The sequence below is a fragment of the Colletotrichum jinshuiense genome, chromosome 2 (assembly GCF_051148585.1).
Source record: "Colletotrichum jinshuiense chromosome 2, complete sequence".
Lineage (NCBI taxonomy): Eukaryota > Fungi > Ascomycota > Sordariomycetes > Glomerellales > Glomerellaceae > Colletotrichum > Colletotrichum jinshuiense.
In genome coordinates this window covers 1,488,167-1,505,941 of record NC_139309.1, presented here as the reverse complement: position 1 = coordinate 1,505,941, position 17,775 = coordinate 1,488,167, and the positions used below count along the sequence as shown (strand labels likewise).

At 53.8% G+C, this 17,775-nt stretch overlaps 5 protein-coding genes across 5 annotated transcripts; 3 read left to right on the top strand and 2 right to left on the bottom strand.

Annotated features, from left to right (window-relative positions):
• Nucleotides 1-737: 737 nt before the first annotated feature.
• On the bottom strand, nt 738-2,031 carry EsH8_II_000407 (uncharacterized protein; the record flags this gene model as incomplete). The annotated part of the gene is made up of 2 exons (XM_083263705.1): nt 738-1,661; nt 1,729-2,031. 2 exons carry the CDS (start codon nt 2,029-2,031, stop codon nt 738-740), a joined length of 1,227 nt encoding a protein of 408 aa, XP_083121027.1.
• A 921-nt stretch (nt 2,032-2,952) lies between these two features.
• EsH8_II_000406 (alpha/beta hydrolase) lies at nt 2,953-4,125 on the top strand (the record flags this gene model as incomplete). The annotated part of the gene is made up of 1 exon (XM_083263704.1): nt 2,953-4,125. The coding sequence occupies one exon, from the start codon at nt 2,953-2,955 to the stop codon at nt 4,123-4,125; it is 1,173 nt and encodes a 390-aa protein (XP_083121026.1).
• Nucleotides 4,126-4,965: 840 nt separating this feature from the next.
• On the bottom strand, nt 4,966-7,903 carry EsH8_II_000405 (uncharacterized protein; the record flags this gene model as incomplete). Its single annotated transcript, XM_083263703.1, has 3 exons — nt 4,966-6,218; nt 6,286-7,146; nt 7,195-7,903. 3 exons carry the CDS (start codon nt 7,901-7,903, stop codon nt 4,966-4,968), a joined length of 2,823 nt encoding a protein of 940 aa, XP_083121025.1.
• A 3,015-nt stretch (nt 7,904-10,918) lies between these two features.
• On the top strand, nt 10,919-12,137 carry EsH8_II_000404 (uncharacterized protein; the record flags this gene model as incomplete). The annotated part of the gene is made up of 2 exons (XM_083263702.1): nt 10,919-11,439; nt 11,519-12,137. 2 exons carry the CDS (start codon nt 10,919-10,921, stop codon nt 12,135-12,137), a joined length of 1,140 nt encoding a protein of 379 aa, XP_083121024.1.
• Nucleotides 12,138-13,280: 1,143 nt separating this feature from the next.
• On the top strand, nt 13,281-16,850 carry EsH8_II_000403 (glycoside hydrolase family 35 protein; the record flags this gene model as incomplete). Its single annotated transcript, XM_083263701.1, has 10 exons — nt 13,281-13,397; nt 13,497-13,573; nt 13,629-13,815; nt 13,872-13,987; nt 14,049-14,424; nt 14,483-14,617; nt 14,673-14,929; nt 14,991-15,182; nt 15,246-15,469; nt 15,550-16,850. The coding sequence occupies 10 exons, from the start codon at nt 13,281-13,283 to the stop codon at nt 16,848-16,850; spliced, it is 2,982 nt and encodes a 993-aa protein (XP_083121023.1).
• Nucleotides 16,851-17,775: the final 925 nt, after the last annotated feature.

Genomic DNA, 17,775 nt, shown 5'->3' with positions numbered 1-17,775 from the left:
AGACTTGCAGCTACCCTCCTGCAACCTTAAATCCCCAGCCAGGTGTTCATTCCAAGGTGTGGTCGCTGCAAGAATTTAACGTTTGACCAAGGTACACAAGACTGATGGTCAGATTGGCGCCATAGTCAGTGTGCCATTCGATAAGCTCCGGGCGCTATCATTTGGCTGCGCCCTCGACCTAAGTGTAGGGCACCGTCGTTATTTCCAAGCCGGTGCCCGTATGTAAGAGAAAGCCAACAATACGGAGTACCTTATTGTTGTGAGAGTATGCATAGCCATCTTGCAGTTGTTCGAATCCTAGGCATACAAGGTGTTCATGTTGAGGTTCGGATGGTCATGAAACGCGTCCCGTCACTGGCCCGACGATTCCAGCAAAGTTCAGCTCAGCTAGCCCACGATGCTCCATGTTGCCTGCCTATCCATTCCGGCCCTCCTCTGCCGACACTTTTATGTCACAGAGGAGCTGGCGAGACGATGCGTTCAAAAGAAAGGTAGATCATGAATTAAATCTGCACGCATGTCAGTTATTTATTGGCACTTTAACCCTCAATCAACCATTCACCCAGGAAAGGAATGCACACACTGGGCATTGCCCATTGGGTTTAAATATTACACCCTGCATTCACTATAATTGTCGGGAAGCTGGAAATTGTTGTAAAATGTATTATTGGCGGTTCTTCTGACCACACCAAATCTTCTGTTTTCTTACATGTGCTAAGTATTCTGTCATTATTTCGTTATACAATGTTGTTGACTTTGTGCGTTTGAGCATGTCCTCCTGTAGTCTCTCCATCAGAATGATCGCCTGTCTCATAACGCCCGTTTTGTTGCATGTTATCCAACTCGATGCCATTATCTTTCCCAATAATATTTTCGGCCGAGCCAGCGTATGCCTTCTGCGGTCCAGAACTGATCGTTTCTGGGTTCGTACCCTTGGTACCTTTGCTGGTCTGCCTGTCATGATTCGAGAGGCCAAAAGTAGTTTTGGCCGCACGCCATGAGCCCATTATCGCCGCATCCAGCACCGGTAATGAGGCAGTAACGACTCCCATCGATATGTCAAGTACGGTCCATCTCAATATGATAGTGTAGTCCCAGAAAACATCCCTCGAGGCGAACGGCTGTAACTGCTGTAGAAGACCGCCTGTGACCGTAAGCCCTCCTGCTGCCCAAATCACAAAAAGCCGAATCTTCTTGCCCCTGTCAATGCGAACACTCCACAAGATAATAATGGGCGTTGCCAGAAGAAGAATACTTTGCACCACGTGGATGATGCTGAGAACTTTTGTGTTCAAGGCCGTGTTCCCACAGGTGGCCGGCTCTGTCAGGCTTCCAGCAAACTCCCTATCCCAGACAGCCCGTTGAGGGTTGCACATGAATACACCCCAGAATATAGAAGCCAGGACGTAAGCAACGAGTGTGCCGAGGAAGATGTCGGCAACAATCTTCCATGTCCGGTAGGCGGTATCGACAAGTCTGCGAATGAAGAGTGTGATTGAGATTTTGATGACGCCGACCGTAGGATAATAGATCAATCGGCAAATGGTAAGGTAGTAAGAGTAGAACTGGTAGTCGTCGTAGGAGTTTTCCCATGTATGCGTGCCTGCTCCCGCTTCGACGACGACGAGGATCTGAAGGGCCGGGTATACTACTGCCAGTGTCTAGACGCGTGCAACTACTATCAGTTTTTTCGTTCTGAATCTGGACGAGAGAGTTAGGTCAACGTACGGCTGCCACGATGATAATCCAATCATCCCAGCCAAACTTGGTCTGGGCCCCTCGACTCCGGACCCATAGCCTTGCTCCTGTCGGGATGATGATAGCAAGTAAGACGATGACCATTCCAGCAATTATGGCAGACTGCTTGGACTCATGCACAGCATTTGCAGGCTCCTTTGCAGCAAAGGCGTAGCCCAAGCTGGGATCAATAGTGTTGACTCCAAACTGCCGGTAGAGGCCCCTGATGATGTTAAAATCCCTCGCATTGTTTGGCGGCTTTCCGATTTTTGCAGAAGTCGTGGTGTTGGACATGGCGAGCTGATGTCGTCGGGCAAGCCGGCTTCAAAAGGAAAGGAACAGCGGCGACAGGAGGTCAGCCAGCTTTATGATGCGCTTTCATCAGATGCGTCGTATCATCGAAAATAACTGAGGTACATGGTGCGAAGATTAGTTTGGTTTTACGTGGTGTTAAATCTGGTACTTCAATCACCACCTCGGTCTCCCCCCAGTCAAGCATAAGAGGTCCCGGGAACGTGGAAATAGATGGTCGCACGGAAACTGGGGGGGAAGAGAAAGTCGCAACTGCGGGACAAGATGGGGGAGGAGCTGTTGGTTCGGCCCATGTTCCACCGCACGCGATAGCGTTCAACTGGTAAATTAAATCCAAGGTCAAGGATCTCTGGAAACAAGCAGCTGAGGTGGAGAGTGAGGCCATAGCGAGTCATGGTTGGACGTAATGTAAACCTTGCGATGCGGACACGAGCGAGGTCCCGCGCCTCTGCAAATGTTGGATGCACAGGTCCTATAGCGAACTCTTAGCGTCAAAGATCAGACAAGCCCAGGATGCAAGGAAAAACTCTGAAAAGAGGTCCTTTTTCCGCGATTGCCCATTTGCCTTGTGGGTAGCAAGGGGTTGGCCTTGGCCTGATCGGTTGGGCAACATGTCCGACCGGCCTCCCCCCGGCCTCAACCCCGTTCCCCGAGATTACGTGCAAAAGTTCGCTGTCCAACGTCGCAATTTGAGTATCTGGCTCGATTTGGACCAACGCAGAAACGACCTAACTCCGGCGTTTAGCGTATATTAACAGTATTTCTCGTTCGTAAGCCCTGCGTTAGATCCTGTGTTGCCCTCATCGCTGCTCATCAGTTTTTGAGTTTCTGACGCCCCAAAATTCCGTGCGCATCTAGCGCCGACTCTGGCGCGTGTCAACTATTCAGCATACGCGCATCATCATGGTCCGACTTCCGACACTGTCCGCAATCGCGCTGGCCGCCGTTGCAGTCAGTGCAACCGCCGATGTCAGCTGCACTGGCGTCAACGCTGTCAACTCTCGGTGCAGCCCGCCAGAAACTCTGCACAGCCGTGAATTCTTCTACGTTGGAGGTCAAAGCGCGGCCGCCCCCACGGGCAATATCACCATCGGTCAGCTTTACGTCGAGAAGCTTACGCCTATTCTGAAGTTCCGTCCGACGCCCTTGGTGTTCATCCATGGCGGCGGCGTGTCAGGAACCACATGGCTAAACACACCTGATAATCGCCCTGGATGGGCAACCTACTTCCTCAAGCAGGGCTATCAAGTCTATCTGATTGATGCGAACAGCATCGGTCGGTCTACTGTTAATAATCCGGCGAGCTTCAACATGTCCGTGGGCATGTCCGCAGAGATGGTCGAGATGGGATTTACTGGTGTCAAGCAGTACAACACCTACCCCCAGTCCCAGCTACACTCGCAGTGGCCCGGAACGGGTTTGAGAGGCGACCCCTATTTCGACCAATTTCAACAAAGCTTCGTCCAATACACAAGTAGCTATGTCTCGCAAGAATTGGCTTTGCGCGCCGCTGGGTGTGAGTTGCTTTCGCTCATCGGTGCTCAGTCATACGTTGTCTCGCACTCCTTGGGTTCCAAGTTTGCCGTGGTCCTTTCCAACGACTGCCCACAATACTTTGCAGGTAGCATCAACCTCGAGCCCTCCACAATTCCGTTCCGGGCCTATGGATATGGACTTGGGAGCACTCCGGCTAATGCTTGGGGTCTTACCAACACCCCTGTTGACTACGAGCCAGCAGTCGCAGACTCTACGGAACTCGCTGCTTTGGTCGAGTCCGTGGGCAACGAGACACTTGCTCTTCGCAACCGCTATCTTCAAAAAGAACCTGCTCGGAAACTACCAAAGATCTCCAGCGTACCCTATCTGGCATTGACAGGAGAAGCGAGTGTACACATCACTTATGATCATTGTATTATCGACTATCTGAAGCAAGTGGGAGGGCAACCGGAGTGGATTAAGCTTGGCGATATTGGTATCAAGGGCAATGGGCACTTCATGCATCTTGAGAAGAATAGCCTCGATATTGCTGCAGTCGTTCATCAATGGATTAAGAAGAAGCAAAACTGGTGGTGGTAGGGCTGTTGCGCAACAGGTCCGGCGACAAAACTTGTAATGAATGGACGTATATTAGTAATCCTAATGTAGTACTTCAAGACACTTGTTTGATCCGTGTGGATTGACTACTTGATTCTATTCGCAGCTCGGTTAAGTTGCGGTTGCTCGTGCGATGTGTCCCAGCATCAACTGCTCCTGCGAACTTTTCAGTGCACACCCTGCTCTCCAGAAGCAGAAGGGCATTAGAAACCCAGCCTCTGTCGGAAGGGTCTTTTACAAACCACATCTCCACCATAAATCAGGACGACTTGGAAACCTCCTTATACTTGATGCTGGTATTTCCTTGCGTTGCCCTTACGTTTGTTCTGGATAAGGCTGCACATCCATGAGAGGGATAATTTAGGTTTGCGCCAGGTCCTTGGCAATATGTTGTTCTCCAGAGACAATATATTCCGGAATCGGCTAATTGTACTGAGCGGTGAGCTAAGCCCCCCCTTCTGATTCTGCAGTCGCAAGCGTCCCATCGGCAGTTTCATCGGCACAAGTGTAAGGTTTCCAGACTTAAAGCGTTCAACGTTTTTTGTCTGCCTTCAAATAGAGCGGCTATGAATTGGGTTTAGAGAACAGACAACATTTGATAAGTATTCTTGAACTTGGAACAGGACACAACTTCTAAGCATCCGACACCGTCACCTAGTTTTGGGGCTGGTTATGTGGCTCAAGCAACCGTCTATTTTTGCCCATTACACCATTGCGAGCCGGCTTTAAGAATTAGATCGTGGAAATATGTTTTTGAAATATGCGACGGAGGTGCAAATTCAAGTTCGGCGATTCAGATAGGTTTGAAGGGAGAGTCCTTGATCAAGGAAAATAATCTTCCGGGACATCAATGACACCACTCATCCAAGTCGACCAGTTATCCGGCTTGCTTTCGTCTGCGCCGTACTTCAAATGTGAAATGAGAAGTCGGTAACCGCCTTTCAGCATCGGAATAGGAATTAACCCAGTTTCGACATCCCACAAGCGTGGTACAGGCCATGAGTCTAATAGACTGGTCACAGGCGCATTATTGAGGTTGACATATAGATTGCCCACTACTTTTGCTCCTGCAACCGTGCCGTTGTCTGGTTGGGCCGTCTTCGTATAGTTGAGGGGCGTGCTCTGGTTGAAGCCATACCAAGTTGGTTGGAAATCTGTGTCTGCTCGAATCACATCCAAGCGCTCAATCTGCACGGGCTGCATCCCAGCATAGTACAGCGTCAACTGAGCGGGATCGATTCTTCTGTAGTCCTGAATCCCAAATCCGGTGGGATCGACCAGCTGAGGAGCTCCAAAGACCGGATATACTGACACTGGCGCATTGGCGCTAGGTGGAACCGGGTCTGTTCCCAAGCTAGGGGCAGCGGTATAGTTGTATCCAGCACCTTGGTAAGGGATCGAAAATTTCTCATTTCTGTCCGAAGAGACGGAGATGAATCCCGAGTAGAAAGGAATTGTGAACGCTTGCAGATCTTCTGGCGGCTGGATTTCGACGGAGATGCTCCGGGTCTCTCCAGGTGCCAAGGTAACGGTTGACCCCTCCGGAAAGTTGATAGTTGCTCCGAAGGGAAGCGAAGCTAACCTTAGAAAGACATTACTGAAGAAACCTTGTTGATCTGGGATATCTGGGTATGGGAATCGTGCCATGCCGGGAGCTGGAACGTGACCAAGGGTGTACTGCGTGGGGGTTCCCGCAGGATTTGTGATCTCGATGTTATAATTTGACCGAGCCACCACCTCGTTGGGCCCCAGATCGAACTGGCCGGGAGTAACAGAGGATGCATAGAATATAGCATTGAAAGCGTCAACCAAGCCAGCACCTTGGTGGACTGGTGGTGAAACGTCATTCCGTGTAGCACGAATAGTTGGCTTTGAGGTCGACTGCAGACGATTGACGATATCCACTACCGAGAACTCGGGAAATCGCGACTTGACAAGGGCGATGACTCCAGCCAAGTATGGGGCAGCCATGGAGGTACCACTGGCTACCGCCCAGCCTGATGCCGCAAGTGGCCAAGTTGACAGGATTTGACCCCCAGGTGCGCTGATTTGTGGCTTAAGGCTAAAGTCCCACACTGGTCCTGTTTGAAGCATTGTGAGTACGTGCTGGTCAGTGTGAGGCTACATCGGTCTATGACGTACCTGGGCTACTAAAGTTGTTCATTTGGCCACCCCAAGCTTGTCGGGTGAGCTGTGGCACAGCACTCCGAAACGTCACGGAATATCCATTTTCTTTCAGAGACCCCACCTGTACCTTGTTGTTTGTTGTAGTACCAAAGTTTAACTCAACACCAATCTCGTTCGGCAGTGCCGCGGCAAACCCTTCAATAAATGGGTTGTCGAGAACCTCCTTGTCCGGGTATGTTAGAACGTTACGGAAGCCGGCTGTGGCCGCAGTGCTTTGGATCGCACCAAGACCGCAAAGACCTCGCCGCACTATAGCCACGTAGTTTTCCTTGGATCCGGTCACTTTATCCTGGATGGCGTTGTAGTCTAGAGCCCGGCACCCAAAGCTACCCTGGACACTCCCGTCACCGACGTGGATGGCCGTCAAAGTGCGATTTAGAGGAAAAGGGTACAAGCTGCCGTAGCGAATAACGTCGCCGTTCGAATCTACCAGTTCAAATGTTTGAAACAGAGTGTTCTCGACGGACCCGACGGCAATGGAAGCAGGGCTGTTCGCAGGTGCGTTGACCGCGAAGGGCACATTGGCTCCGTCGTTGCCTGCAGCAGCAACCACGGCAATCCCCTGATCTGTAAGCTTCTGGATAAGAGTATGATAGGGGTCTTTTGGCGAATTTCCGACAGATGATGTGGCTCCGATTGACATGCTGATTATATCAGCTCCGTCATTGGCAGCTCGAATGATGCCGGAGAGGAGTACGTCGCTGCTGACACCTCCCGTGCATCCGAAAACACGATACATGCCAAGAGTTGCTTCGGGAGCAACGCCGATCATTCCTTTGAACGTATCGTTTGCGTGTGACTCCATCCCAATGATGCCTTTCACTCATTAGTTCGAAGTAATAGCACAGGGAGCAAACTGCCTACCGGCTACGTGTGTGCCATGGCCACCTGAGATGCAGGTCGCCAAAGGGTCTTCATCCTCAATTGGAGTTTTCCATCCATCGTATTCGTCCCCAACTAAGTCATAGCCGAATGAAATCTTGCAGCCTGTCCCGAAACAGCCTCCAAGGGCAGGATGACGGTAGTCAATCCCAGAGTCTAACACAGCAAGCTTGATACCCTTGCCTTTGATACCAGAACTATGCAGACGATCAACGCCAGTCATTGAATGAGGACTGTTGTAGTTCAAGTTGTTTTCCGGGATGTTCTGTCTTTTTGCCAGCTTCTGTGTGAAGCCAGCTGAGGCCGAGATATCGGGTTGTGATGCTCCAGATACTGAGTCAATCACAGCTAAAGGTCGATGGATGTATTGTACAGGCGAAATATTGAGGACCTCCGGCATGGACTTCAACGAAGCTAGGGACTCATTGTTGTGGATGTTCATAGAAATGCCGTAGAAGAGGCTCTGGTCAAGGTATTCGTGTCTGACATCGTAGGAGGTCAAAGCTGCGAGCTCGCGCTTGAAGGCAACATGAGTGTGTTCGTCTGAACGACGGCCAAGAGATAAGGGGTCGCGAAGCTCAACAACATAAGCATTTGGTATGAGCTCAGGTTCTGGTCTAGAATTGCCTTCGAAAGCTGTTGAGGATCCTAAGAAGAGCGCGACAGCGCCGAAAACGAAAGGAGGGTACATCCTGCCAAGGACGTTCACCAAAAAAACGAGCGATGGTACAGTCACAGACCATTCAGACAAAAGCAATCCAGATTTCCAGAGCGAGTTTCTTATATAGATTTGCCTTCAATCACCAGAGACGCGGATTCCGCTCCTCCATTATGCATATATCAACGTCACATTCATGTTTGGTTTATAGCGACGGCAATGGAAATTTGACGACAACCCATGGCCGTCCCTGGTCAATCTCGTGTTCTTGGCGTTTAACTTCACGAGTTAGGCAGTTGCTTATGCACTTCGTATTTGTTTCTCCCTGCGTAAGATCGAAGGGGATTCGGATTCGGATTTTGTCGAAGCATGCGCTATTACCATTGGGGCATATCTACTGCCAAGGGTCTGCTAATAATGCTACAGTGGTGTCGATAAGCTCCACCATTTCGCCATCAAAGTGTTACCTGCCTAATGCAGATAGTAAATCACGTGTAGGATATCCAACTTGCCGGCAGTCATTACCCAAAAGCAAGATTCTTCAGAAGTGAATCTAATAACCCGTACCTGGTAGGATACAAAATTGCGGTTGGAGTTTATTCATCTGTATAGACAATTAACACTTATTGGAGCCAAACTTCTGATCCAACTTGGTAAATGTTATGTGTGATTCTGGACCTCGGACAATAACCTGTCGTTCTAGTTTATGGAATAGAGTTATCTTAAACCTACATCATTAACTCCTGTGCAATTAAGGAAGCACATGGCAATAACTTCCTGGCAAGCCACTTGCCGCTCGGTAGGACCCCTAGGAGTTTCGCGTGCCTGAGAAAATTATATTTCTATTACCTTGGTCGGTATTTATTTTATACTTTGATCAATTTGATACATATTGAGAACTTGTTTTTAAGCATGTACTTAAATTTATTGTAAAATTACCGGGGGGGATAAAATTCGTGTTATTATTGTGTTACTTCTAGTTTATGGAGGTAAGATGTTACTAGTCATCTCTACTACTAGCATGCATCTTGGGACTGTATATATCGCTATAAAGCTCTAATTGACTAAAGACTGAAGAGTTGACTGATTCACTAACTAGATAAAATGAAATAGCATATCTCAACACTGTAGTTTTTAAGGAAATTTTACTGATTAATTTCATATTTAGAAAAGCGCAAATAGCTTGTTCAACCTATTTGGGTTCAATAGTGCGGAATGCGGTTCTCGCCTTGCTTCATCCAGATCAAGATCAACTGAAAGATTGGCTCGCGTGTGTAATCAATCGTAACTGCCTCTTTGTTAGTTCCTTTAAGTTACGAAGCTGTTCACCAATTTTTCAAATCATTCTGCTGACCGAAAATTTTCCACATAATTGCGTTGGGCTCATAAGAGTGTTTCAACGGCAGCCGAAATGGTATAGAAAGAAGAGACCCTCAAGGAGTCCAAGCTCAACAACCAGTTGGTAATTGATGCATCCGGGGCATGCCAGTCCGCATAGGCAATGTATCGCTCGAAGCTTCAGCAAACTGGCCCACTTCTCGAAAGGCACGGCGAGCAATTCACCTGCGGGCACACGGGATTTGATCCAAATGAACGTGCGCAATTGCGATCTTGACGTATTCAGAACAATTGAGATTGACTACAACCCCTGTGTCAATGCATTGGAATGCATGCAAGGCGTGTTGAGGAAAACTGTCGGAACCTGGTTCTCAACGGAGTCCCTTTCCCATATATCGACGAGAATTAACTAGTTCCATGGCGAAGCGACATGCTGGAAGCTGCCGCTTCTAACTGTTGAGTATCATTTCTTGAATCAAAATCGTCTCTTATTTTCCCCCTTCTTCTCAGGCTTGCCAATCATTGTTCGACATTCAACCGAAGCTCTAGTTGAAACATCTACAACACCTACTCTATCTGGAGCTGGCTTTTCGTCAGGTACGCAGAGATCTGGAGGTCTCTAATACCTACTCTATTAACCATATAACTTGACCATCGCATCGTAAATAACTCAAATCTGGTAGAATAACACGGTCCAGCGTACAATGGCCTCTGTCCGACACGGTCATCTTGTTCAAACTTGTGCTTCGCTGTATGCTTGGTGGACCTCCTCGGATGCTTGCTGTGCCTGGACGATAGAGTGGCGGTGAGGTCACGATAATAGGAAAATGACGGAAGCTGAGCGGGTTCAAGCCTGTGTCTTCCGAGGCATTATCGAGGTCGGATAGCTTGGCAGCCCACAACCACTCTCCCCTCGTTGAACTCGGCTCACAACCCAAATGAGGGCCAGGTAAAGTTGAGCTAAGAGCCCAGACCAACATCAACAGCCGACAATTAGGAGACATGATTGGCGCGCATCTTTGGTGTGCCAGCCACGCGCTCCGGTACTTGACTCCATTCCCCCGCACTGAACCCCACAGCCAACTCTTGGGGTTCACCGAAATGAGCAGCTCTGCTCCGCCCAGCTCGAGACAACATTGGCCCGGCTCTCGCGACCCCAATCTCATTTCTTCGATCTCGGCATAACCTTGTCCCAAGTCCCGCGCCCTCAGCCGTCGTTCGGCGCCGACGACGGTTTGTTTGGAGCGCATACAGCTTTCGTGCAACGGTGCTCCCAGGCAACGCGGGCTTCACACTTTGACGGCAACCACAATTCGAGCCGCAGCCCCTTGGGACCTGGGATCACGCCTCCGCAGGCCTGGCTTGCCATCTTTCAGCTTTCTCCAGAGACCGGGCTTCTCCAGTCTGGGGGAGCAGGCTAGGGTAAAAGAAGATCATGGATATCGCCACATGGCCGAGGCAACCGAGAGGCAGCTCATAGCTCGGGCCATGTCGCATCGCGCATCATAGAGTGGCCCCCAGCCCCAGGTCGACTGCTCCCGTGGTACCACGGGCATGGGCCCGGCACCGAGGAACGCAACGTCCAATGCTACCTTATAAAAGCTGCCGCCGTGTCGGTCCGGGGAAGGATTGATTGCCTTTCTCCTTGCATCTCGTTCCTCCAGACGCGTCGCATCCTGCAGAGATCGTCGAGTCGCAGCAGCAGCCGCCATGATGCTCCGGTCCGCCCTCTTCGCCGCCGTTGGCGCTCTTACTTGCGGCCTCGCCTCCGCCCTCGAGACCTTCGAGCGCAACGTCATCTACCAGCCTCCCTCGAACTACACGGACCCTCGTGTCCTGTACCCTCGCACCATCCAGCTGGACGACGGCCGCCTGCTGGGCACCTGGGAGAACTACTCTCCCGAGCCTCCCCTGGTGTGGTTCCCCATCTACGAGTCCCTCGATGCTGGCCTCACCTGGGAGGAGGTCGGCCAGGTCCACGACCAGGCCAACAACTGGGGCCTGCGCTACCAGCCCTTCCTCTACGAGCTGCGCCAGGACTTCGCCGGCTACCCCGCCGGAAGCATTCTCTTGGCTGGCAACAGCATTCCCACCGACCTCAGCGAGACCCAGATCGACCTCTACGTTTCCCAGGACAAGGGCCGTAGCTGGGAGTTCCTGTCCCACGTCGCGCGCGGCGGCCGCGCTATCCCCAACAACGAGGAGACTCCCGTCTGGGAGCCCTTCATTCTGTAAGTCTACAAAAAGTCCACCCCCCAACTGCGAAGCTCGCTTGGTATGGCCGGATGATGTTCTAACGTCAAACCGCAGCATCTTCGAGGATGACCTGATCCTGTACTACGCCGACCAGCGCTCGGCCGAGCACGGCCAGGAGATCTCCCACCAGACGACCAAGGACCTCAAGAACTGGTCCGACGTTGTCACCGACGTCTCCTACCCGAGATACACCGACCGCCCCGGCATGCCGTACGTCACGCAGCTGGCCAACGGCGACTTCATGTACACGTTCGAATGGGGCGGCGCCGACATCATCACGCCCTACTCGTTCCCCATCTACTACCGCATCGCCAAGGACCCTCGCAAGTTCGCCGACGCCCCCGACAACTACATCAACAGCACCAACGGCGGCGTCTTCCCCATCAACAGCCCCACCGTCGTCTGGTCCCCCGTCGGCGGCTGCAACGGCACCATCGTCGTCAGCAGCAACAGCGCCCCCCTCTTCATCAACCGCCGCGGCGGCGACCCGAGCGCCTGGGTGGCCTACGACTCCCCCGAGGCCGGCGCCTACACGCGCGACCTGCACATCATGGAGGAGGACCCCGACTACCTGCTCATCATGGGCGCCGGTGTCCTGCCCCCCAGCACCACCAACAAGGTCACCGTCAGCTTGCTCAAGCTGACCGACCTGTTGGGGCTCAAGCAGGCGTGAGGAGAAGGAAGCAATATCCATGTAAATAATCTATTTTAATGTCTCTTTGGCGGCGGCCGCTTCGAGAAATCACGTTTCCGAGTTCAAGCGCGCGCGCCAAAGCAGGTACATACGTGTAGTGTAGTTAACGCCGTAATGAGATCTCGGTAAACGACATTGGCCGGCTACCGTAACCAAGTGATCTCGGCTCAATTTAATCCCAATAAAGGGAGATTGTGTCGTATTTGACATGCCGTGCTTGGGAAATTTTTGAGTTTTTGCTTGTCGTGACGTAATATAGTGTGTACAATGTCCAGCGGAGCGGATGCTGCCATTCGGCATACCTCGATGTGTCGACCTGCATGTGACGCTCGATTCTTGAACACCCCCCCGGACCAGTCATCTTATTGTGGTCTACTTTTCCGACGTGGGGCTTGGAAAACTCACACGGCACCGCAGAGTCCCCCAATCTTCCCTGCGAGTTCCTCCAAAAAAACAAAAGAGGAGAGGGGAACAAGCTTGTTTACGCTAATTTCTCCGCGTCCCTGTCCAGGGCTTTGTATGGACGGAATTATGGGCGCGTTCCTGGGAGTCCCCCGGACGCGCGGGCCGTTGGAGGTGGCGCGAGCCCTGCAAGGGCTTCCCTACTCGGTCCCAGTCCGTCCTAGCCCGCCTTGGGGGACAAGGGACGAACTGGTGGTTAACCGACAAACGCGGGGCTTCGGGCGGGGAAGAGGCCAGGGCTCGGTTGGAGATGCGGTCAAAGCTCCATTCGTCTGCCGTCCTCCAGCTCCTCCGCCGCCCGGTAGACTGGCCCGCGACATGCACGTCATGTCATATCCGTCCCTGTGGACTGATGGGCAATAGCAGAGTTGGAGAAGAGAGAGGGGAACCGGCCGGTTGAGTTTGCGGTCATGGGCGGTGCCTGGCATCTGCCGACCATTCACGACGCAGCAATGCCGATGATTCCGCCGCTACGTGGGGATCGCGGTTGGGGATGGTGACATTCCGGACCGTCGCCTGGGAGCGTCGGGTGTACGCTGCTTCAGTGAAATAGTAAAGAGTTCCTCGCTTTCGCAAGCAATGGGCGGTCCACGCATCGTCCCAATTGACAGTGCGTAGCTGCAATAAGGGTTCTGACTGTAGCACGGAGCTTTAACTAACATGTTGCTCTCACGCGTCAAGGCCCTCTCTCTACTGGCTCTGGCCTGGCTCGACGGAGTCAGTGCCAGGGCCATTGGGACTGATCTGAAGCTCCTCAATGGAAGACAGCAGGACATCGTGAGTCTTCCTGGCGGTTCCCGGCCACCAATTGCCGTTCCTAGCCAGACTGCATTGGGACTGTTGGGCGGCATAGAAGACGTGGACTGACGAAGCCAGGTCACATGGGACGACAAGAGCTTGTTCATCAATGGTGAGAGGCTGATGATCTTCAGTGCCGAGTTTCATGCCTTCAGGTGAACATCTTGCTCTGTTCGACTCACAAGCCCTGATATTGACCATCGGATACAGAATGCCTGTTCCGGCCCTGTGGTTCGATATCCTGCAAAAGATCAAGGCGGCCGGTTACAACTCCGTGTCCTTCTACGTAAACTGGGGACTACTAGAGGCGAAGCCGGGAGAGGTCCGGGCCGAGGGCATCTTTGCTCTCGAGCCCCTCTTTGAGGCCGCTGAAAAAGCCGGGCTGTACCTTTTCGCTGTAAGTTTATGTTGCCACGAACCCCATCAGGGACGCTCCGTTGACTTTGTACCAAGCGACCAGGACCGTACATCAACGCCGAAGTCACCGGGGGCGGCTTCCCCGGCTGGCTGCAGAGAGTCCAGGGCGCTCTCAGGAGCGGCGATGAGGCATACTTGAAGGCTAGCGACAAGTAAGAGTTGCGGATGGCGCAGGGAGAGGCACGACTGGGTTCGCTCGCTGACACAAGACAGCTACACCGCCGCCCTCGGCAAGATCATTGCCGGGGCCCAGATCACCAACGGGGGCCCCGTCATCCTCTTCCAGATGGAGAACGAGTACAACGCCGCCATCGCTCCATACCCGTTCCCCGACTACGACTACTGGAAGTACGTCGACAACCAGTTCCGCAGCCAGGGCGTCGTGGTGCCCTACGTCAACAACGAGGCCTGGCAGCTCGGCGCCATCACGGCGTCGACGCCGGCCAAGGTTGACATTTACGGCCACGACGCGTACCCCCTGGGCTTCGACTGCTGGAATCCGACCGTCTGGCCTGCGAACGGCCTCCCCACCGACTGGCTCGCCACGAACCACCGCCTGGCGCCAACGTCCCCGTACACCATCGTCGAGGTAAATCAGCGGTGAAAATTTATTTACTGACTTGATTTGAGTACTGACCAGCTGCTAGTTCCAAGGCGGTGGCTTCCAGCCGTGGGGCGGCGCCGGCTTCGAATCATGCGCAGCGCTCCTGAACCACGAGTTTGAGCGCGTCTTGTACAAGAACAACTACGCCGTCGGAACGACAATCTTCAACGTCTACATGGTAAGTCCCGTCCTGACCTCGCCCGAGGCCAACGCGCGTCTGACTCTGGATATAGACCTGGGGCGGCACCAACTGGGGCAACCTCGGCCACTCGGACGGCTACACGTCGTACGACTACGGCGCGCAAATCACCGAGGAAAGACTCGTCAACCGGGAGAAGTACAGCGAGACCAAGCTCCAGTCCAACTTCCTACACGTCTCCCCCGCGTACCTGGAGGCCGACCGGCACAACTCCTCGCTGGAGTGGACGAACAACGATGCCATCACCGTGACACCCGCCACGACCGACACGACCAAATTCTACATCGCCAGGTAGGCCCTCTGGATGACGTCTTCTTGCGCGCGAGAGAACACGCGCTAACCTCCGCTCCAGGCACACCCAGTACGACTCCCTCGAGACCGTGGCCTACCGGCTCAAGGTGAAGACGGCCAAGTACGGAGACTTTGAGGTCCCCCAGCTCAGCGACAGCCTGTACCTGACGAGGAGGGATTCCAAGATCCACGTCAGCGACTACCCCGTCGGCGACAAGAACTTGGTGTACTCCACCGCCGAGATCTTTACATGGTGGGCAGCCCCAGTACCCCCTTGGGCTAGTTGGTGACGAGTCTTGCTAACACCCCCGCGCAGGAAGAAGTACGGCGACAAGACCGTCCTCGTGGTTTACGGCGGCGCCGACGAGCACCACGAACTGGCCGTCGAGGGCGACGGAAGCAACGCCAGCGACGACGACGTCATCGAGGGCTCCGACGTCACCATCGAGCAGAAGGATGGCTACACCGTCCTCGGATGGGCAGTCTCCGACGAGCGCAAGGTCGTCCGCGTCCACGGCGACCTCTACGTGTACCTCTTGAGTAAGCCCCTCCCCCTCACACTGTCCCAATCCCACATAACAATCGTCGTTCACATCGACTGACATGCACCGCCCGCCTAGCCCGCAACGAGGCCTACAACTTCTGGGTCCCGCCGACCGAGGGCAACTTCGGCACCTCGGACGTCATCGTCAAGGCCGGCTACCTCGTGCGCACCGTCGCCGTCGACGGCAGCACCCTCAGCATCACGGGCGACGTCAACGCCACGACGCCCATCGAGGTCGTCGGCGGCGCCCCGGCCGCCCTCAAGACGCTCAACTTCAACGGCAAGCCCCTCGACTTCAAGCAGAGCGACCGCGGCGTCGTCACCGCCACCGTCGCCTTCGCCGCCCCCGCGATCAAGCTCCCCTGCCTCGGCCAGCTCGCCTGGAAGTACGTCGACAGCCTGCCCGAGATCCGGCCCGGCTACTCGGACGAGGCATGGACCGCCGCCGACCTCGAGACGACGTACAACACGGCCAACCCGCTCAAGACGCCGACCAGCCTCTACGGCGGCGACTACGGCTACCACACGGGCTCGCTGCTCTACCGCGGCCACTTCACCGCCAACGGCGACGAGTCGACGTTCAACGTCACCACGCAGGGCGGCAACGCCTACGGCGCCTCCGTGTGGCTCGGCGACGAGTTCCTCGGCTCCTGGGTCGGCAACGCCGTCGCCCCGGCCCGCAACAGCACCTTCGCCCTGCCGAACCTGACAAAGGGCAAGGACTACGTCCTGACCGTCGTCGTCGACCACATGGGCCTCAACGGCAACTGGGTCGTGGGCGAGGAGCAGCAGAAGAACCCGCGCGGCATCCTCGACTACGGCCTCGCGGGCCACGCGCAGTCTGACGTCCGCTGGAAGATCACGGGCAACCTCGGCGGCGAGGACTACGCCGACGGCGCGCGCGGCCCGCTCAACGAGGGCGGCCTCTTCGCCGAGCGCCAGGGCTACCACTGGCCCGCGCCGCCCTCGGACGCCTGGGAGGACAGCAAGGGCCCCACGGCTGGCATCGACGCCGCCGGCGTCGCCTTCTACTCGGCCGCCTTCGACCTCGACCTGCCCGCCGGCTACGACATCCCGCTGTCGCTGACCTTCGCCAACACCACGGCCACCGCCTACCGCGCCCAGATCTTCGTCAACGGCTACCAGTTCGGCAAGTTCGTGCACCACGTCGGCCCGCAGACCCGCTTCCCCGTCCCCGAGGGCATCCTCAACTACCAGGGCTCCAATCACCTGGCCATCACCCTGTGGGCCATGGAGAAGGGCGGCGCCAAGGTCGAGGGCCTCAAGTGGGAGGTCGGGATGGTCACCGCGACCGGCTTTGGCAAGGTCGAGCCTGCGCCGCAGCCGAAGTGGGCCGAGCGGAAGGGGGCGTACTGATGATTCTCGCCGGCGTCGATCTCGATATGTGACGTGCTGGGAGGCACAGGAGCCGCACCGTGGTCAAGTAGACACAACATGTTCTAGGTTTGGGTAGGTTTCTCAGAAATTACGAGCTTGGTTCACCTGGTTTTGACTGCGTGTTCTACGCCTTGACATAGCTCTGATAATCATTAAAAGTGACGATATCATGGAACTACATGTAAAGCGTGCAATACATTGTGTCTTGTCTTTACCGCTAAAAACACATCCCTAAAAATCAGACATTGATCATTATGTCGTTTCGATGGGGTCTGCATTGCCATGGCAATCTGTTCAAAGAATCCACTACTCCCCATAGCACGGCATCAGCAATCCAAAAAAACACCATTCTCGGCCGTCATACTTTTCGCTTTCTCAAACCATTAAGGGGTCACCCACTACGTTGGCTTCTCTACTTTAGTCTGATATGGACCCCTGAGCTCCTCATTAATATCTGAAATGCTGCAGCTCCTTTCAGGGGACCTTGTGCAGACAGCCACTTTACAATATATGTAGGGAAACCCCTTCCCCGTAATACGGGTGGTCATTGATCCGTTTTTCTTCCCGGTGTCCAATGAAAGCATATCTTGCTGCATATCATGCTGCCAATAGATTCCTCCCCCTCCCCCCTACTTCTGCTTCTATGTTTCTCTGTTTCCTATTGTACCCGAGAGTCACATAGACGAGAGTGAGTAACTTGGATCCCATTCAGCCATGGATACCGATGGTCACCCCGCAGCCATGCATAATGTCACATCACGTACTTGGACAAGAGCACATGTAATTTCAGATACGTACAAGAATCCTCAGCCCATCATTAGTAACTGAGGCGTCGAATATGCCCCTTATTCCCACCCAAGAGCTTATTTACAAGACTCAAGTTTACATGCTTCCCAGACTCGCC